General features: G+C 42.4%; 1 protein-coding gene across 6 annotated transcripts in view; it reads left to right on the plus strand.

Annotated features, from left to right (window-relative positions):
- Positions 1–22,314, plus strand: part of ablim3 (actin binding LIM protein family, member 3) — a 43,094-nt gene that overhangs the window by 17,909 nt on the left and 2,871 nt on the right. For 2 of the 6 annotated variants that reach the window (XM_029441881.1, XM_029441882.1), the window contains exons 3-18: positions 1,372–1,555; positions 4,891–5,006; positions 7,811–7,937; positions 8,077–8,170; positions 12,089–12,176; positions 12,284–12,342; positions 12,455–12,526; positions 14,013–14,174; positions 15,234–15,263; positions 15,405–15,531; positions 16,486–16,581; positions 16,946–16,996; positions 20,334–20,450; positions 20,640–20,710; positions 20,942–21,110; positions 22,270–22,299. In XM_029441881.1, coding sequence (XP_029297741.1) covers positions 1,372–1,555; positions 4,891–5,006; positions 7,811–7,937; positions 8,077–8,170; positions 12,089–12,176; positions 12,284–12,342; positions 12,455–12,526; positions 14,013–14,174; positions 15,234–15,263; positions 15,405–15,531; positions 16,486–16,581; positions 16,946–16,996; positions 20,334–20,450; positions 20,640–20,710; positions 20,942–21,110; positions 22,270–22,299 — 1,593 coding nt within the window. Of the gene's footprint in view, positions 1–1,371; positions 1,556–4,890; positions 5,007–7,810; positions 7,938–8,076; positions 8,171–12,088; positions 12,177–12,283; positions 12,343–12,454; positions 12,527–14,012; positions 14,175–15,233; positions 15,264–15,404; positions 15,532–16,485; positions 16,582–16,945; positions 16,997–20,315; positions 20,451–20,639; positions 20,711–20,941; positions 21,111–22,269; positions 22,300–22,314 lie in introns of all 6 variants that reach the window. The other 4 variants (XM_029441885.1, XM_029441886.1, XM_029441883.1 and 1 more) reach the window with 3 other exon arrangements.

The raw sequence follows: 22,314 nt of genomic DNA on the forward strand, positions 1-22,314 counted from the left end.
GGCTTGTTTAGCTGAGAAGATTGATACAACTCTTGTGTCTTTACGGTGTAGATAGAGCTAACAGCCAGTTGGTTTAGTTTAGCATAAAGACTGGGAGTAGTAACTTATTGGAGTCACTATCTGTTGCCTGCTAACTGTCACCTGCCAAGAAACAGTTTGGCACATAACCCCTCCTAAAACGACGATCAAACAAACGAGATATAACGTGTTAACAAGTGAGCTTTTGAAGTTCCACTGTAGAAGGACAGATTGTGTTACCTTTGGACAGAAGCAGGAGAAACAGCTAGCCTGATTCAGTTCAAAAGGTAACACAATCGGCCTGCCAGCACTTCTAAAATGCACTAATTAACATGATGTATCTCAGTTGTTTAATTACTACAATTTGTAGTTTTAGCTAGATGTTTTTAACAATTGCCCCACTCGCTGTGTCCCCCTATTTCCAGTCTTTATGCTAAGCTAAGCTAACCAGCTGTTTTTGAAGTTTAACAGTGGTGAAGGTTTACGTTCTAGTAATGCTAGTTTTAGGAAATTCTCATTTGGTAAATACTTACTTTTTACATAACTTTGTATGTACAGTACACATGCAAAAATATGGATTTTTTTAACACAGCATATGACCGATATCAGTGCCATGTGTGTCAGGTCATAGTATATTTTCCAGCTGGAGATTACAAAAAAAACTGTCAAGTATTCCTGTTGGTGAACCGCATAGTCTGGGAGAAACCTGAGACCAGCAACCACACCAGCCACTGATCTGTGAAAACGCCTCTTAGCTATACGATTACACCCACTAAAATGTACTCTCAGTTACATGGCGAAGAGCTGCAGCCTACAGTGTATGTGTGTCTTTACACAACATAAAGACACACAAACACAAACTGTGCAAACACAGCAAATTATTATCTTGGTGCCTTCCTCATTGGCATTTAATGAGTCTGCAGTCGACATTCTGAGGATGCTGGGAACATGCGGTCTGTTGTTTTGTCTCCGTCTTCACATTGTTTAGCACAAAATGACTATTCCGCTGATTATATCATTATATTCCCATTACAGTAAATTGGCTCACCACTGTTTGGAGCGGAATAACTTCCCTAGCAGTCATGTGTGAAGACAAACATACACACAGCACAAATAAGTACACATGCTCACACAGACGGATAGCAAGGACTGAAAATAACCCCGAAATACTCAAGTGTAATGCAACAAAACATTGCAAAACAGACAAATAGGATTTGTAAAACACTTAATGTTGCTGGGTATTTTGTTATTTAATTTGATTTGAAGAGAACAGGACATCCACATGTAAGCGCATGTACTTTAGTGTTTTTAATGTCCTGATTTCACACTTTCTCTCACCTGCTCTCTCCACAGTGTGTAACTGTGATCTGGCACGATCTGGCTTCTTCCAGAAGAAGGGCGAGTACATCTGCACGGCAGACTATCAGCGCCTGTACGGTACACGCTGCGACCGCTGTGACAGCTTCATCACGGGAGAGGTGGTCTCCGCTCTGGGGCGCACGTACCACCCCAAGTGCTTTGTCTGCAGTGTCTGCAGGTACACCAGCACACACACAAACAGACACACACACAATCTCCTACTGCATATATAGTAGTACATATACTGTAGTTAGGCAATAAAAAACAGCGGCATTATTGTTTTGGAGTTAATATTTAATCTATATATATTTAAAATATTTTGCCTATCGTCAAGTGTTTTACTGCTCATTCTGTATTTGCTATCCTTAAATATCAAATTAAGCGTACAGTGGGTTTGTCAGAGTTTTTCGCCTAAAATACACGATGTTTCATCCGTCATTAATATACAGATAATTATTAGTACAGCTTTAAAATGCAGGATTACAAAAACAAACCAACACACAGTCTGGTTATTTTATCCAGCTGACATCTTTATTTTCTTTCCATCTCGATGTTTTCAAGAAAGAATTGATTGAATCACAATATATTGATTTTACAATAATGAATAAGGATTTTTATCCATATTGCCTTCTCCTACTCGTACACACTAACCCATGCTACTCATTAAGCATAACACTCTTGTACACATTACTTTGTCGTGTCTTTATTTGTACTGTTCTGTACTGTGAAGCACACAAGTTCTGATTCATTAGTGAGAGTAGCCTGGAGAAGACACAGAACAGGAGATGAATTGTGGAGTTACTGAACAAGTAATGCATGACTGTTTTTTGCCTCATGACCATACAATCACATGTTGCATCTTTCAAAATAAGAAACGCAACGGGGGCTCATTTCTATATATTGCGTTTAATAATGCCATTCAGTTCATGATTCAGTCTTATCTTGGCTCCTGAATGTTAATACATGTCTGATTGCAAAGCTCAAGCTGTCAGACGTTTTGCTTAGTCGAGACACGATTCCAAAAAGAGAGCTGACCTGGTGTTTCACGCTGTTAGATTTAGTAAAAGTAGGCCATCTCTCCTCTGACCTCCATCACTGTTTGTTTTAAGCTCCTCCTGAACGAAGTAGGAGTCAGCATCCCTGTTGGCTTTCCTTTCCTCTTTATATTTCATTATTTCACTCCCCTTCTCTTTCTCTCTTTCATGTCCCATTCTTAAAAAGTCCCCTAATCTCACTGTTTGTTTTGCACTATTTTCCTCCCTCCCCATCTGTTTCAATGTGTTTACGTAAGAACGATCTTCCCCTACCTCCCTCCAGGACAGTAGTGTTTGTCTGTTGTTGTGTATCGGCTTGACATTGGCTGATAAGCATGCGGTCATGCCCACCAGCCGTGGGCAAAAGAAACTGAACTGACACCAACTGGCTTGAGACAGTCAGTGGAGCAGCCCTGGCACGGGGATGTCTCTGTGTGTGTGTGTGTGTGTGTGTGTGTGCGTGTGTGTGTGTGTGTGTGTGTGTGTGTGCGTGTGTGCGTGTGTGTCAGTGTGTGTGGAGTCGACTGGAAGAGACAGCAAGAAGCCGAAGGCCGAATCTCTTCTTTCCTGCTCCGTCTGCCCTCTGTCTCATTGCTCACAATTCTTTTTTTGTACCTCCTGTAATTCTTTCCCCTTCCCCTCCTTCCCCACCTCCACCTCCTCCTCCTCCTCTGTCCTCTCCTCATTCTCATCATTACCGTCATGATTTTCCCGCTCTTAATCACCGTCAGCATCCCTTCTTCTTCCTTCATGACTTCATCATCTTCCGTCTCTTTCTCTTTTGTCATCACGGCCTCAGCTCTAATGACGGCTGATTGCAAGTTTCATTTTTCCGTGCTTATGTTTTTTAGGAAAGCGGCAGTGATAACAGCCAGAGGGCATGTCGCTAAGGCCAGAAATAGCTTTACTTCTGTGGCCAGTTTAGGAAAAAGAGGGGGGAAAAAACGTGCATTAAATATGTAAACAGAGTAAATTTTTAAAGCGCTGAGAAAGGCTGACACGGCAAGATGGTCTTGAGGGAGTGAGAGCAACACACAGGTAAAGACAAGGTCAAACACAGACTAACACACTCTTCTGCACTATTACAGCGTTTCCTTAAGTTGGACTATAGACTGGAATGTCTATGTTCGCTCACTTATACACTTATACAGCCCGTCATGCTTGGAGGTGCAGATACAAACCTAGAAAAACAAGCTTCATTAAAGTAAAAAAACAGATGGTTAACCTTGGCATCAACTGAAGGGTGAAATTAAAATTCAGCCTGAATGAATGTAACAGTTTTATTTATCACTTTTCATTGACTTGTGTCCCTTTCAATATTTACCAGGGGCCTTTGTTGAATAATTTGTGCGATGAAATATCTCTGCTGGCGCATCTGCTCTGCTCGCTTGTTCATCCTTTCTCTTCTATGTATGCATGTTGCCCTTTTTTAAACAATATAAAAGCACAGAGGAGCTAACCAAGAATACTGTATGTGCCAGTTCCCTCCACACACACACATATTTAGGCAGTAACAATTGCAAAACAGCTCCCTAGAAACTCACTTTCTAGGGCTCACAACCTCTGCAGCTGTATATATTGCACAAACCTTCATACATGCTTGCCTCTGTACATCTCTAACTGCGTACATGGATGCACTTCACTCCTGTGTGCTGACTGCGAGCTCTGCTGGAGACTCTAGCCTCCCTCTGGGTCTTGGCTCCGGCTCCAGGCCTCGGCGGGGGAGTAAAAGGATTACTGCCGTCTATGTCTTTTAAACAGCCTTCCCTAAGCCTTTTAGCTCCCCATTCAGTCTCACATCCTCCCCAGTCATAAAGAAATCAATCTGTCTATACTAAAATGCTGCAGAATAGGAAAGAGAGCTGAAATCGCGATGTGTTAAATGTAATTTCATAAAAGCTGTTTTGCTGTCATGTACTCTGCTCCTCTTCGTGTATTTACTCTTCTTAATCTTAACGTTAAAGCAGTGAAGAAATCTGTGACCTGGTGGCACCAGCTGTGTAGGGAGTGAGCAAGGCAGAGCGAACTGGGCGGACAGACTGAGATAGAAAGAGGAGGGTAGGATCAGTATGCACTCTGCACTGTCTCCCTAATAACTTTTCATTCTCACTGAGAGAGCCAGTTTCCTTTTAGAAGCCCATGGCAGCGTCACATTATCGCCTCTTTAATTACAGAGCAGCCAGGTGCTCCTACAACAATCAGCGTCCTATTAACCCGTCGCTCCGTTTGCAAATGTATTTTCAGGTTCATAGAGGATGTCAGACTGTATTTGGCTTGTGTCAGCCGAATTATGGCCTGTCTGTCACCCAATCATGTTTCTGCCAGCACCCATTTGTTATTTCCGTGTGTACTCTGGATAGTAATGTAAACAAACTGTTACAACTATAAAATCACTGCAGGCATTTGTTTCTATTACCCATTGTGTGCTTGTTTTCTAATTCCCTTTCCCTCTCTGTCTCTCTTTTCGTTCCCTCCTCAGTAAACCCTTCCCCATCGGAGACAGAGTGACGTTCAGTGGAAAGGACTGCGTGTGCCAGCAGTGCTCCCGCACACTCGCCAAGCCAAATGAACCGATCAAGATCCACGGGCCCAGCCGTAAGTCCGGCGTCCGTCTCGCTCTGTCCGTTCTGTTTAGGGCCACCAGGCGCTACAGAGCGCTGAGTCTAATGCGATGTGTCCGCCAGGCCCATTTAGCTCATTTAGCTAATCAAGTGTCTGTCAAATCAGTCATCCAACCTGTCGCACTGATCTGCCAGCTGAGAATTATGCAACACAAACAGACACATCATTCATTCATTACTGTCAACACCAAACAAACAAACACAATATTGTATGTAACCAGTGTATATCTGGTCACATATTCCTGCATGATTATAATGAGCTGAACATCCTGTGTGGTATCAGAAAGCTATATGTGGAAGAGTGCATAGCCCTCACACTTTCAGAATTAAGCGGGAAAATGACAAATGATGTTCCCACAACACAGCAATAGTGATTGATAGTGAATCATTTGTTAAGTGTGGCACACAGACAGCAGGCTGCCACTCACTGGCTGTGCAGTAATAACAGATGGTGGACGGGCAGTGAATAACTGTCCTCCCCAGTTCGCTCCATTCAGGAGAATGAAATCCAAACGGCTCCCCAGGTACGTGTTCATCACTCTGTCTTATGAGGAGGCAATCTATGAGACGGGACACAGAGTGCAGACACTAAATGTAATGCACTTGGCTTTAACAGCCAGTTCCCTGTGTCATTTTGATATTTAAGAATGCAAATATATGCACTGTGTGCAAAAGTGGTTGAAAGCTATTTAGCCAGTACAAAATTATTACTTTAGGGGAAAAGGAACATAATGGAAAGTACTGTGGTGGAAATGATGTTAACAAAGATGATCAAAAGATACAAAGTTTGTCTTTGAGTATTTTATTATAAAGAAGGCTTTCTGCAGAAAGGATCAGAGCATGCAGCACAAAGGTCTGTCAAGCAATGATACCGTGTGAGGAAGTGTTCTCATCTTTACACACCTCAGGTGACCTATAGGGGTCAAGGAATAGGGCGAGGCGAAAGCAGAGTTGAAGACTGGACCTGGCTTTAGTCAGTTAGGACATTTTTCAAACACAGCCCCCTGTCTCCTCATCCATTTACTGCCTCCACCTACCGTAAACACCTAGGACATAAAAAAGGTCAAACCTTCACCCTGTAGGTAGGTACCTTCATGTGACAAAGGAAGACAGACAACATTAAGGACAATAAAGCAATTTAAGCGATGCAGTATTTTTCCATTACAGTACTGCACTGTTTTCTCAGTGGACGTTGTCTCCAATCTCACTTCTTCTGCCTGAACCAAACCAATGTAGGCAACGAGTAATCAGAGGGACAGTAGGCTCACACACTGAGAGTGTGTATTTTTGGAGCAGTGGGCCATCGGCACAATGAGCACTTGTTTTCAGGATAACGGGCTGTCCCCGCAGTCTCTTCCTGTATTCTTTTTCTTTCTGATTATCATCTACATACTAATTAAAGGCAAAAATGCCCCCCAACTATATTATATATATATATATATATATATATATATATATATATATATATATATATATATATATATATATATAATATAAGACAAATCCTTTGGACAAGGGATTCAAGAAGTGGTTGGCTTAATTTAGCATTAAGACTGGAAGCGAGGAGATATGGCTCAAACTGTCAAACTGTGGCAAAATCTTCTGAGCGGCTTCTCTAAAGCTCACTAATTAAATGGTATATCTTGTTTGTTTAATCCACACAAAAAACTAAGTGAAAAAAACAACAATTTGTGGTTTATATGTTGGACTAATCCAAGATTTCTTTTAACTAAAAGTGTTTCCCAAAATGACAAACTATTCCTTTAAATAAACACTAAATCACAGAGAGCATGTCTAGTGAACAGCTGATGGACACACCTGCTGTGACACAGACTGGGGTTGGGCCAGAAATACAACAACAGTGCACAGGCCTTTTTCTTCCCTCCCTCATTCAGTGTTAATTTCTACTTCCTAACAATTTCTCGTCACAAGCTCTGTTACTTCATTCTTTAGACCTTCCAATACCAATTTCATTAGGTTGCTAAAATGGGAACTGTAACCGAATGACAGTTAAGATTTATTTGGCCTGCAGAAACCTGACTCAATACACTTCAGTTCTTTACTGCAAAACCCAGTTTGTCTTCGCTGACAGGAGGGGAGTAGTTCCCTGTGACTCCAGGCTTCTCTAAGGGGCAGTCGAGCAGGTCAGAAAAGGTTAAGCTAGGCCAAACGTCTTCCAAATGGAAACAAATGGAGTGCTGACCTTTTTTTCTCTGCAGCCATGCATCATTGTTTAGCCTCTGCGCTGTTCTGCTTCTTTCTTGCCCTGTTAGTGGTGGTCAATAACGCCTGCTGGGGCGTCCTTCTGAGAGAAGTGTAATTCTACAGTCTGCTTGAATACAGTGCTAGGATGTGTGTGAGACAATCCGACAGAGCGATTCATACATGTCTCATGTGAGGGGGATTTTCTGCAACTGTTTTATCCCTGAGGCTATTTGAGTGATTCTTGCTTCCCGCCTGCATTCAATCATGTTGCATGATTGAATCCATGTAGCAGGGCTTACAGTTGAGAGAACAAACCTCATAGCTCTGCAATATCCCGCATTAGTACGGCTATTGATTACTCAGGTGGCTTTGCCAAAGGGCTATATAACTACACTTATGAGAACAGTGGGTGTTTAAAGATGTGCAATTACACCTTGGCTCACTTTGTCTATCTCTTCCTTTGCCTCTTTCCCCTCTCCACTTCTTTTCTCTTCTCTCCGTCTGCACCCTTCTCTCTTCCTGTTTCCCTTCCTATTCTTCTTTCTTTCTCTATCACACACTATCCATCTCCAGACTGTGCCGGGTGTAGAGCCGAGATCAAGCAGGGTCAGTCTCTCCTGGCGCTGGAGAAGCAGTGGCACGTCAGCTGCTTCAGATGTCGGACCTGCAACATAGTCCTCACCGGAGAGTACATCAGCAAGTGAGTCTGTAAAGAGGAACATTTCAAAGCATTTTCATGTCTCACTCAGAAGACATCTTTTGTATACATTTGCTCGCCAGATAGGCTAAACTGTGCATTTCACGCGCTACAGCAGTTGTTTTTATTCTCTGTGTTGCAGGGATGGAGTGCCATACTGTGAGGCAGATTACCACGCCCAGTACGGGGTGAAGTGTGAGACCTGCTGCAGATACATCAGTGGAAGGGTTCTGGAGGTGAGAACTGGACCAGATTTCCACATTCGCACAGAATTCTGCCGTAATACAGAATTCCAAATTAGGAGTTGACTCTGGTGACTGAGTGCAATCAGCGTTATCACAGTCGAGCAGTCGCATTTCATCCTCTCCTCAGTTTAAGCCCCACTGTGCTTTGGGGAAGGAGAGACTTACGATTGGCGGGTGATAACAAATTGTGTGTCGCTTTACTAAACCAAAACAAATTCAGCTGCAATGTGTTAGCCTGGTCAAATGCTTTTTTACTTGTAGAAGCACAGTTGAGCAGAACAAAGGCCTACCTGCACTAACAGGAAGCAAAAAGCTCGATTGAATCAGAAGAGGAGTTTAGAGGAAAAGGAAGTTATAAAAAGATCAGAGGGTAAAGAGTGAAGAGAGACGCAGAGAGCAATCTCTGCAGTGATAGAGATGTGTGCTTTTTGCATGCTCTTACACAGAAACGCTTTTGAAAAAAGAGATGGAAGAAGGAGACAACAGTGGAGAGAGGAGAGCAGGGGAGGAGCAGCTGAGGCGGACAGAGGGGTGGAAGAAGGGAAGGGGAAATAATGAGGGGAGCAGATTTGAATATAATGAAAATGATAAAGTGCACATGCTAATTAAATGTTTTGGAAGACTCTCTGAAGGGTGGATCTTGTCTGTCGGGACCTGGGGAAAAGCAACAGACGTGGTGAAACTTTGTCGGACACACACATGTACACACACACACATATGGGGTCTTGTTGTCCCTGTGCTCATTTGCTTGTCAGAATGGCTGGTGTAAAGTGTTTTGTTCGTGACTGTCAGTCTCTCTGGGCTATTTATAGACATGGGGACATGTCAGCCTTTATCTGTGAGTCTCCCTCTCTCTCTCTTTTTTCATTCTATCTCTCTCTCTCTCTCACTCTCACTCTGATTGTTTGTGTGTGCTTGAACGAATGACACTCTTGCTTTTCTCCCGTCAATTTTTTTGATATCATAATGATTTGTTTCTTTAAGATGCAGAGTGCAACTGTTTTGACTCACAGAAAGTCAGATCCAGGAACAATAACTCTCCAAACATAGTCTTCATTTAGGAACAGAATAACATAAAATCCTTCTGGGAACTTTCACAAATGCTGTGTTCATTTTGGCATCTGATTATTGAATTTAGTATAATTATTTTGACAAAAATGTCAGTTTTAGTCAAATTACAGTATATTTTAAGATGGCACAATTCCCAAAAATGTATCCATTGTGACTCCATGGGTAAAGCTAACTTTGCACTTATATCGGAGCAAGCTGTGCAAGCTTCATGACCATTCAATCCAAATATTGTCTCTGAGTCCAATCGAAAGTCGATCCCAGAAAGTAGCACCCTGGAATAGCCTTATTAGCTAACTGCATGGGGATCTACAGTGCCCTCCAGAATGTTTGGCACCCCTTTAGTAGAAATGAGCAAAACAGGCTGTAAAATGCAATGTATTGTTTATCATCTTGGCCTTTCATTCAAAATATTCACACAAATATTTCCTTTTCACTGAAGTAAAAGTTATTGAAAGAAAAAATAAATGTTGACTTTGAATAAATATCTTTCTCCAAAACATTTGTGCCACAATTATTGGCACCCTGAGAAAATCCTATGATAAAAATCTATGTATATTTCCAGTCATATCTTTCACCTGTTGGATTAGGAACTCTCAAGTGGTCAACCATGACTTCCTGTTTCACTGGGGTATTAATATGAGGTGACACAAGCCAAAATTCTCTTTGTCATCCTTCACTATGGGAAAGACCCGAGAACACAGTGAAGATCTGCGACGAAAAGTTGTTGAGCTTCACAAATTAGGAAATGGATATAAGAAAATCTTGAAACAGTTGAAAATGCCCATTTCCACTACAGGGCAATAATTAAGAAGTTTAAAGCAACAGGAGATGTTAAGAATCAGCCTGGAAGAGGACGTGTGTGTACATTGACGCCACACACCGTGAGGAGGATGGTTCCACTGGGATTTGATTGGGACAGGGTTATATGGTCAGATGAGACCAAAATAGAGCTTTTTGGCAACAAACGTCAAAAGTGGGTTAGGCGAAGGCAGAAAGATAGCCATACAGAAAAGCACCTCATATCCACTGTGAAGTATGGTGGTGGATCTTTGATGTTGTGGGGCTGTTTTTCTTCCAAAGGCCCTGGACATCTTGTTAGGATACATGGTATCATGGATTATATCAAATACCAGCAGATATTAAATGAAACCCTAATGGGCCGTGGTTGGACCTTCCAGCCGGACAATGATCCAAAGCACACCTCAAAATCTACACAACCATGGTTTACTGACCACAGAATAAAGGTTTTGCCACAGCCATCACAGTCCCCGGACCTAAATCCTATAGAAAACGTGTGGGATGAGCTGAAGAGGAGAGTCCACAAGCGTCAACCTCGGAATCTGAAGGATCTGGAGAGATTGTGTGGAAGAAGTGTCTCAGATCCCGTAATTACATTTTTTAAAATAAGACTTTACATTAAAACAGTATTAAGTTAATTCATCCATGTGTCCATCTTATGCTTCAGTTTTTATTTGTTCGCAAAAAAATGCATACATTTTCTTTACATTAGCTCTTGTTTTCAGCAACTTTATTTCGTCTGGTTTTTGTTATGAAAAATAACGTTGCACAGAAGCCAATAAGTCATCTACTTATCTGTTTTTAAGGATCACTTTGTAGTACTGATTTCTCTTCTCTCCTACATTGAAAACCCAGACTATTCTGTCAGTGTTTGTGTCTGTACTGATGATCAGGCTTCCAACAGAGCCCCTCGTCGGTCCAACTTTCCAGAGCCAGTGGTTGTTAGTCTAATGAGGATAGAATAGATGGAGAAGGGGATCAAATAAAGACAGGAAGCAGAAAAGAGAGAAGCATAAATCCTTCTTTCTTTAGTTTCACTTCTTTCCTTCTCCTTCCTTCCTCTGTGTCTTTAGTTCGCCAATAAATATAGCAGCCTATTAATGCCACCGGAGAGAATGGGGGCCTCATTAGAAATGCTAACAGCAGTTGTTAAACTGATACCGTATGACCACAGACGGTAAGCGTCTCTGTTGCTCGGAAAGGAAGGGAACGGAAATGTTGCATCCTCTCGGGGCTTTCCTTTCAGAGTAACCTGAGACAGATAAGGAGAGCGGGGATTGGACAGAATGCATCTTAGATACGATCAGTTTTATTTTTTTTTAAAAGCGAGGAAAGTCAATGCGGCAGAAAATGACACACTCAAACACACGTGCTGGGTGTCTTCAGATGAAACAGTCGAGGTCTCCTCGACACAGGCCGCATGTCACCGGTGCTTCTATAAATAGAAATTCTCTAATGGTGTCTCAGGGAGGCAGAAGCGACGGGACGGAGGCCACGCCTCAGCCGTCTGCCCCCGCAGAGACACATCTGAGAAACTTAAGGACCGTGAACCGGACTGGATTAATGACCGGAGCTGGCGCAGTGACATCATACTGCATCATTTCATGAGTCCATTTCACCTGTTTAGATGTGGTCCCACAGGGTGCTCTGAACGTCCAAGGACATGTATCGCACTCTTGTGTCCTTCACTTACATGGCCACCTACTTCCCTCTTTGTCACGCACACACACACACACAAACACACGCACGCACAACCTCCAACACTGTTCTTCATGTGACTGACCTACACGGATCTTTGCTCTAATTATGTCAAATGGGTGGCAGCTATTATTTGATTGCCCCATGCTGGTGAACAACTACAGGCTGTGCAATGATGTCTTGGTACATTATGGGGCCATTGGTGGTCAGGTGATATGCGTGAGAAAGCATATGGAGGTAATGACCTGCTCATTTGTAGATCAGCCATCACCTCTGTGAAAGTCTTTATGATGATAATTTATGTTCAGTCACGCCTCTCCTGCTCTCCTCTCCTCCTCACAGGCGGGAGGGAAGCACTACCATCCGACCTGCGCTCGATGCTCCCGCTGTAACCTGATGTTCAAAGAGGGAGAGGAAATGTACCTGACAGGTGAAACTTGATGCCAATACAGAGTACTTGCCCATGTAGACGAATGCATGGCATGTGGGAACACCCAGCGCCAATCTGACTTCTCTTCATCTCTCGCTCTTTTTCAGGTTGTGAGGTGTGGCACCCATTATGCAAGCAGGCAGCGAGGGCAGAGAGGAGGCTCAGGGTGAGATGGAGTTTGAAATGAAAAAGTTAAGATAACAAAAAAAAAGTGATTTTCCTCACTGTCTGCGTTCTTTCCTCTGCTTTTCTTTTTTTTGTCTGTTTGTACCTCACAGCACAGACGCCTGTCAGAGGCCTCCATCTCCCCACCGGGCTCCTCCATAGGCTCTCCCAATAGGGTTATATGCGTAAGTAGCTCATACATTGAAGCTTTTAGTCACTTTTAACTGCCACTGCCACCAAGCTTACCCTAAAAGAACAATCTCTACAGCAGAAACACAAGCACTACCCATTGCCCCCTTGAATGGTTAAGCACCAAGCTGAGCGGCTGCTCACTCCTTTGGCCTCTGTCTGTGTCCTAACATCTGTTGTCAGTGATGTGCAGCAGAAGAAAAGAAGTGAAACAATTATAAAGTGTCTGGTTGTCACCACGTGAACAACTGTTAAAACGCAATGACTATGTGTACATGGATACTAATATTATGCTATTATTTTCCAAAAATGACAATATTCTGAATTGTATACAGGTCGTATAAACAGTATACTCTGTTTGATATTCAGAATCAGGCCTTATTTAGCATGTAGTATTTACCGATTAAGACATGAGGGATATGCCGATATTATTCAGGTTTGAGGAGCATTGTTTGGACATGTATACAGTACAGTGCATTCGGAATATCTCAAGTCTCAATTGGGGTTTTTACCAGAGTTTGCGACACATGGCCTCTTGCAAACTATACCACAATCACGTAACCACCACTAAGCTAAAGGCGGACCAGTGGTCAGCATGATGAATTGTAATGTCCCCGAAAACCTCTTAGCCACTTGTGTGCAACCACCTTTTTTAAGACACGTAAAAGCTTCAAACTTCACTCGTTAAGCTCGTGTTAACCACAGACCTTATATCCCACATCTAAACAAAAAACCCATTCACGAGGGAACTCATTTCCGGGTTTTAGCACTCACTCTATATATACACTATATAGACTGTATATACTGTATATATAAAGCAAGAGAGAGAGAGAGAGAGAGGCTAGTTGGGAAAAAAACAGGTTTCTGTGAAGGTTGTCACTATGCATTGCAGAGTTGGACCAGTTCCATTTCAAAACAAGGGTTCAGACAGATATGGAACAGACTCCAACTGTGCTGTTTGGCACTCTGCTGAGTGCTGCTGCATGTTGGCAGCATTGGCATGTCAAGGGTTGTCTGCATGCAAGAAGGAGTCACCGCTCTATGCTCGGCCCTGCCCCGCTCTGCTCTCGTCTCATAATCAATGACCTTTCTGTTTAAGGTGATGGATGAGGCAGAAGTGCAGTGTCAGCACGCTTGTCGTCCATACTGTCTCCCCCCCCCCTCTCTCTATCTCTCTCTCTCTTGCTGTCTTTGCTTCCTCTGCTCTCTTCCTCACACATGCTGAGCTCCTGAAGGTCAACAATTTACGCTGCTGTCAGGATCTGCAGCGTACATGTGTACTTTTGATGAGCGCACACATGTATATGCATGTGCAGGCTTATGTGTGCTTCATCAGCGCTTTTTCAATCCTCTCACCGTTGCATGATCTGCTCACCGTCACCGGTGGAGTTTACATTGTACTTTGTTGCTGTGCATTGTCCATGTGGTTGATGTTGGGTCTTGTTGCTGTTGTCTGGGTGTATGTGTGTGTCCTCTCTCCAGGCCAGAGTGAAGAATCAGATCCTAGATTATAAGGACCTAGCTGCCCTGCCAAAGGTCAAGGCCATATACGAGGTCCAACAGCCAGACCTCATATCCTCCTCATACCAGCCCTACCACAGATTCACCTCTGATGACAGGCTAGAAACGTACAGCTATGGGGAGGTACTACTGCCACACACTCCAGGCCAAACTAATCTTTGGTCTCATCGTTTGTCAGTTGTCAGGAGAAACACGTTGCTGACTTTATAGATGGAGAAGTGTGTCTGTCTTCATTGAATCTCAGTCATATAGTATGTGTAGGGCTCAATATTTTCATTTTCAGAAATGAATTGAATGGATTAATTTGATTTGGTAAAATGTGATTCAGAAATGTGATTTTTGTTTTATTACAGGAAGGGACTCATTTTTGAGATCAAGATAAAAAATCAAATTTTTACCTCAACTAAATTTTGAAATCCTTAAAAATGTGTTGTGACATTTGATAAAGGAAATGATGAGCCTGAAGTACTTGTGAATATTTTGTAGCATTTGTTTAAAGTTACAGATGGATTTTTCAACATACTGTACATGTTTAGACAATCCACATTAATGTCTGACACCTGTCTTTGTACATATACACCACACTAAAGAGAATAGTTCAACATTTTTGAAATGACACTTATTCACTTTCTTGAGAATAACAATACCACTCTCATATCTGTTCGCTCAATATGTTGCTCGAGCCAGCAGGCTTCAGGCTTCAGGAGAAAACAGCCTTGTTGGGTCCAAAGTCAGAGAATTCTGCCTGCCTGCACCTCTAAAGTGTAAAACCAAGAAATAGTTCAAACACACCACAACTTGACATTTTTGCATTTCGGTTTGTATACGAAAATAACCAAAAGGGATATAACTGGTTAATTAGTGAGCTTTAGACAGACATTAAAGTGGTATCCATCTTCTCATCTAATTATTGGCAAGAACACGAATAAGCTTATTTCCCAAAACTATTCTTTTAATTGACTTTAAAATAATGAGGTAGATGCTTCTAGTCCTCCCTTTGTCCCATGCAAAAGAAAAAACACCAATCATCCATGTAGGATAAAACAAAGGATAGATTGAATTTGAATTCTGCACTTTTACTGTGATCCTTCAATACACTATATAAGATATATTGTTTTCTTTGTCCCGCGGTGCTACAATATAAATATATATATATATCTTCTCTCTCCACTGATTCTCCAGTCACTTGGGACACTCTCTCCCTATTCTCAGGTAAGCATTCTTCCTATCAGAGCACTTCAAACGAGTTTAAACAAGTGTACTGTTGTAATGTTGGCCTGTCACTAAGCTATGTGTCTCGTCAATGCCCCCTGCTCTTTTTTCACTTCTACCTCGTATCTTTTATCTTCTCAGGACTACGACAGCCTGGATATAAAGCAGAGGCGGTGCTCCAGTCCAGGTTACATTGACTCGCCGACGTATAGCCGTCAAGGCATGTCACCCATCATGCCTCGCTCTCCGCAGCACTATGCCTACGCTGGTGAGTCAGACGGTGTTCACTCCTTATTGTCTGCATTGAACTCAGAGTTTAAAGTGGGTCCATTGAAAACATATTAAATTAAGTCAATTATGGTGTGCTTAATGTAAAATGCACTTTGAACAAAACTGAAACAAATGGGAGTTTAATTTTTAGATTTTAGGATTGATAATGATTCGGCTGAAATTAAATTGTTTAAAGGAATAGTGCAACATTTGTTGAATATGCCTGTATTCTCTCTTGCCTCTCTTCATTGTTAGGTTGCCAGACACTGGTTAATGCTCCTGGCCAAGAAACCGTCCCACAATTGACGTTTTTATACTTTGGTTTAAGTGCAAATTTTGAAAAATGACTTATCATTAAGACTTAATAACTTATTAATTGGTCAGCTTTAGATCTGCGAGTTAGGATAGCCCCCCCCCCCCCCCCCCCCTGTTTCCAGTCTTTAAGTTATGCTCAGCTAAGCTAAGCTTTTCTGGCTGTATCAATCAATTGTTTCATCTAAATCTCGGCAAGGAAACAAATGTCTAACTATTCCCTTAAGAGAGATCAAATTGCTTGTCATTTCCATTTGTATGTCATCACCACTGTAATATATTAACAAATATGCCATCATAGAATTTCAGTGGTGACAAAAGATATACAGATTCACCGCCTTCGGGCAGAATCTCTTTCACTTCACTCCAAAATAGTTTGTCTATCTCATATGCTGCGGTTGCTCCTTGGCTGTCATTTCATTTAACTCTTACACATGTGCATTGACACTGTAATTACTGTCATAGGAAGACAAGTCAATAACCTTTGTAATTGCACAAGTGGAATAGTTATCCGATGTCACTTTGTAATTTGAATGAGTGTTTAGGCTGTTGGGTTTTCATCTGCATGGATGAGTCTTGTGTTGAGGCCTTCCTTCATGCTCATGTTTCCTTTGCTGTGATTGGCTGTGGCTGGCTGCAGGCTCTGAGAGTGGCAGGAGTTCACCTTATTACGGCCAAGAGGAGCGGTCAAGCACACCAACCACAAACCAGCCCCCTAAACATTTTCATGTACCAGGTAGGACTCCCCATCTCCTCATTGCACTACTCACATTCTCATAGACTTTTTAACTCTGTGGGAAAGATTTCATCAGCCATTATTCACGAATGCAAATCATTCATTTTGAGTTTCGTGGAACTCAGAGTGTGTGAAAATGTGACTAAGTCGTATTTTTATACCGCACACAATTGCTCTTGCACACTCTCCCCTTCTTACTGCATCTTTACCTTCCTTTACAACATTACATTACAGTTCAGTTCATCCATCAGTTCACAACCATCCCTTTTACCTCCAGCCCACCTCATTCCTTACGATCATCCCGACAGAAACTCACATCCCCTCCTCCACGTTTCACCTCGCCATCTCCTCTTTCTCTCCTCAGCCACAAGGGAGCCCAACATCTACAGGAAGCCTCCCATCTATACGAAAACGGGTACAGTGTAGTCAGCCCCGCCTTAGCCTGCCTGCCCTCCTGTCAGTTTAGTCATGCCGTGTTTGAGTACTCGATGTAGATGTTTTTACTGACCTATTGATGTTTTCCAGCAGCCCTTTGTGATTTAGCATTCTATTGGTATTGATGCTTAAGTTGAAATCGAAGGCATTGCTAACAGAACCAGATAAATGGAAAAGATTGAGTGTGTGCTTAAAGATGCACAAAGGAAATAGAGTTCGACTTGTAAAACTCTTCTCAAAATTGAAGATAAAGATCAATGAGACTTATTGCATTAGTAAGAGGCCAAATGCAAAAGAGCAGTGTTCAGTGTGCATGCCACAAGCACATGCCTACCTCTGCGTACAACTCCCGCAGCATGACAGGTTGTTGTCGGCAAATGGAGCCGGAATAGACCCTGAATGTGAAGTGAAGGTTGCTCAGGCGTGGCAAGTGTTGAGTACATGGGACTCTGAGGACACACAATTCACCAGAATAGAACAGAACAATTGTAAAAGGCACGGTGAAAGAAACTGTGTATTATAACTGCAATTTATACTTGCTGTGGAGTCTCAGTCCAGCCTAGTTTACCAGTGGTCAGTGTGTAATTTAACGTTACTGAAATTGTAATTGTTTGAATCCGAAGACAGTTGTTGTGTTCGCTTTTTGGTCAAAAACGCGAGTATGGGAGAGGGAAGACTGATTTCCTAATTGTGTGGATTTATGTTGTCAAATAACACATCAGCACGGTTAACACAAGATGCTATTTTTTGCCCTTTTCCCAAGTGATTAAACTGAAATGCACTTCAGCCATCTGGTTTCCGGGCTTAAGTATAAACATCCATAAGAAAGAGATACACTATCGCTTTGTCACATTACACTGGAAGGCTGTTCAGCTGAGAGTCACAAGACTTAAGACTTCTTGTTGGAAGATAGTGTATCTTTGTTGTTGTCCTGCATGTTCTTCTGTGCTGTGTGTGTTGGTACTTGTGGGGGAGTGAGTAAACTCTGTCGACCTGTGTATAAACACTTTCACCCTTCTATAATTAGTACATCACTGGCCATAATGTTCACATGACACATTTTTGCCTATAAAAAATAAATAAATGGCAAATTGAAAAACCTTCAAGCTTGCCTTGTTAGAATACGGACATTGTGCACACACTTCAGTCACATTGATCCTTTTTGTACTTCATGTCTTTCAAAACAGCTATTGATTATTATTTTCTCTTGTTTCAGCACTTAACAGGATTGGTGTAAATCCAAAGTCACTACAGACACATGTAGGGACGTGCACAAGGCCAATCTAAAGTTGTTTGAGCTGAGCTGCCCCTCTGGAGGAAATAAAATAAAATAATTGTTTTATTTTTTCTGTTGTACGAGTAGCACATTGTTGGTAGAGTAAGACAAAATGAAAACAGCATAACATCCAAACTTTTATTACTTTTTAAATGCATGCCTCCACGGGACACAGAGATGGGGTGACCCAGAGTCAAACAAACAAACAAACAAAAAGAGCACAAAGGCATGCCCTATGCTCTCAGAAAGAACATACAAAAGGCATTTACAGGGGGTAAAACTATTAATGTAGACAGACAGCATAGAGGCAGAAAAAATGTGTTCTTTTTTTCAAATTAACCCTTGAACATGACAGTGTGCATATATTTTACATCTTCTTCAAAATGTATAACAATTTACACATTTAAAACTGACTTGTGGTTTGTTAAATTTCCAGATTTTACACCATTCAGATACATACTAATGTTGACACCTGAAATCAAGGTGGGGGAGAGGGGGGGGGGGGGGGGCGTGGTTGTGCCCTTTTTCTGGGTCAGAGCAACAGGCCCTCAAAATATCTTTGCAGTTCCCTGAATTTGTGTTGCTGTGTGGCATGCAAGGCCTGTGATGTACTACTCAGTTAACAAGTGTGTTACCTGTAGGCCAATAGAAAAGATCAGATCCCTGCTGTTTGGCTTTGTCCTTGTTCGCCGTAAAACTCTCACATTGTCGCTCTAATAGCTCTCCAATAATAAAATAATGTTTCCTTTTTATTTTCACCTCTTTCTTATTCCATCCAATCACTTTTATTCACTTCCCTCCACCTCCTGCTTCACTTTACCTGGTGACCTTGCCTGTAAGTATTTCCCTCCTCTCGCTGTTTCACTCACTGTCAGTAGATAGATGTTGCATAATGTCTGTCTCTGTATGTGTCTCTCTTTCTGTGTTTGTCATCCCATAACATAACTGTACAGCCATACTTCCTCTGACAGAAGTTTCAACCTGCTGTCAAACTTTGCTCCAAATATGTGTGTGTGTGTGTGTGTGTGTGTGTGTGTGTGTGTGTGTGTGTGTGTGTGTGTGTGTGTGTGTGTGTGTGTGTGTGTGTCCCAACGATGAGAATGTCTGCCATCGGTGTCATGCATCATGTGTATAGAAATTCAATGGATCATAGATCGGGGCTGGCACGGGTAATGGCTAACAGAGTGGAGAGCGATCTATCTAACGTTACACTGCATGTCACAGCCATTGACTCCCATTGACTTTGCTTTAGTGCAGAGTGGCATCAATATCATCGCCTTGCACCACTCATCAAACGACTGTGTGCCTCAAGCTGAGCAGTCACTTTAATGCTGGTTATTTTCATGCTGTTGGCTGAAATATTGATCCCCTCTGACAGGGAATGGTGGATATGATAACTGTGGATATGTAGCGTAGGCTATAGGCTATGTACTCTGGCTATATTAATGTTCACATGTTCCTCCTTATAGGGATAGTTTGACATTTTGGAAATATCTTATTCATGTTCTTGTTGAGAGCTAGAATAAAAGACTCTCATATCTGTATTCAATATGAAGCTGGAGCCAGAACAAAAATGGTTTAGCTTTGCATAAGGGGTGGAAGCAAGGAGAAACAGCTAGCGTGGCTCTGTAAAATCTTGCAGACCGGTCGCTAATTAACAACATATATCTTGTTTGTCAAATTCATACAAAAATCCAGGCTCATTGACTTCCAGGAGTCTTGTTGAGGTTTGGCGGGTAGCTAGCTGAGAATCCAGGAAGTCAACTGCTCCCCACCGTGTAAAAGCTTGTCGTTTTTACGGATAAGCTAAGCTAAGCTAAGCTAAGCTAAGCTAATAGCCTCCTCCTGGAACTAGCTTCATATTTAAAGGACAAATGGGAGAGTGGTATCTTCTCATCTAACTCTCGGCAAAAAGTGAATAAACATATTTCCCAAAATGTCAAACTATTTCTTTGACAGAAATATTACTTACTTTGGTTCTGTCTAGTTTTTTCTCTCCTAACTTGATCCCATTTCTTCACAGACAATCATGTGGACGCAGCCACAAAAAGCAGGACCAGCGAGGACATCCTCCGATCCTCCAGACTGTCCACCTACTCTCCTGAGCCATACACCCAGACAGAGTCTGACTACTACCCGTACGCCAGCTCCCCCAGGGGTACGAAACAGTGTTATCTCACTTAGTTTAGAATGCCAAGCTGCCTAGTAAGCTGCCTTTATTCATTTGTTGCTGGAGCAAACACAGACAGTCAGTTCCTGTAACAGTGTTGTCATATTTACCACTGCGCTCCACTCTGAACTCTATATTCATACAAGGGAATCTCTTTTATCTGTTTTTGTCTCTCAGCCTATCGGGTGCCGAGAAGACGCTTCTCGACAGGAGGAGATGAAGAGAGCTGGAGTCACAGTCTTCAAAGAGTAAGAGCTTCGTTATTTTCTTTCTCTCTTCAACATCTAGTTGAAGAAAGTCACCTCTTGAAACACCAATAAATAATGAACTTCTTATGGTATGGTGCCTAAACTATCCACATTTTCTTTAATTGCATCTTTTTCCATATTGCATTCACTGTACATTTAATTAGCAGTTTTCCCCTTACGCTTCTTTCTTTTTTCCTCCCCCTTCTTTCTCAATTCCTCACTCCCTCTCAGATCGGGAGTGGCATAGGGAGGTTGATCCTAAAGGAGGAGATGAAAGCAAGATCTGGTTCCTATGACAACGACCCCTGGGGCAGTGCGAGGAATTCTCGTTGTGGGAGCAAGGAAACACTCAACACTACAGGCTACGGCACCACGGCGTACAACAACACCGTCAACGGATGTAAGGATCCACCCTGCCCCCTTTGCATCTCCCTCTTTGTCTCTTCTTCTTTCCGTTTCTGCAAGTTCACGCCTGTGCAGCCATGGCTTTGTCCCACTCGTGTGTGATCATATGTGTTGCCACAAGGGCTTTTTACGAGCTTTTTACGAGCCTCGATATCTGCTGTCATCGGGGCAGTGAGGTTGTTGGATGCAGGTCAGAGAGGGTCATGGCTGCTGCAGGCGGGGCGGTTTATTGAGATGGAAAGACAGCTGAACAGCTGCTGCTGAACCTGCAGTAGGCCACCTGCGGTAGGCCACCAGCGGCGACAGATGTGGCCTGTCATTGTTGTGGGGATATCTAATCACACTGATTCGGAACATTTTAGGCTACCGAACAACGTTCAAGCCAGATGTGATAAACCTGAAGCTACCAGAGTTGCTTTCTGTTTGTAAGAAGCAAGCTTCACCGGGGGTAGGACTGCTATTTTAGCCCCAGATACCAGCCGGTCTCCATCATTATCCAATGGTTCCCTTCATCTTTTCACTCCTTTGCTCCGTCTCAATCTGCGAGCTTGTTTCTCCTCCTCTCTCTCCTGATATCGCTCTCTATATTTTACTTTGTTAACTCTCCATCTCCATCCATCTATCTGTGTATCTATCGCACTCTCTCGCTCTCACATCTGGTGTCCCATATCCTGGTTTATTTATGAGCAGTAAGATCTCTCATTAAAGCTGTTTCTCTGATGGGAGGGCACACAACTGAACAGGACTCTGTTGGCTATGGTTAAAAGGCAACAAAGACGTGTACCCATACGAGCTGTGTTATGCGATTACATGATGGAGCGTGCTGTGTGTCTTTCTGCTTGTATGTTATTTTTAAACATTTTTTTATTTTCCCCCTTCTTCCCTGAACCATGCCTGGCCTCTTTCTGCCTTATTGCCCCTTTGATGTTTTGTTTTCTCCCAGGGCTTGCTGGCTACCCAACTTGCTCTTTTTCTGTTTCTTTGTTACACCAAACAGATGGCTGTCAAATCTCTATCACCATCTCCCCTGAATATGTTGTTTGAGGAATTTAATCACAATTTAGAGCTGGGCAGATTAAAAAATGCTGCAGCATTTGTGTTTTTTTTGCATTAAGTGAGATGTCATGTAACTATATGATGTCTTTATTTCACAGCTCCCAGGTCTCAGTACAGTGCTGATAATGGTGAGTTCATCATTT

Source organism: Cottoperca gobio, chromosome 10 (assembly GCF_900634415.1).
Source record: "Cottoperca gobio chromosome 10, fCotGob3.1, whole genome shotgun sequence".
NCBI lineage: Eukaryota > Metazoa > Chordata > Actinopteri > Perciformes > Bovichtidae > Cottoperca > Cottoperca gobio.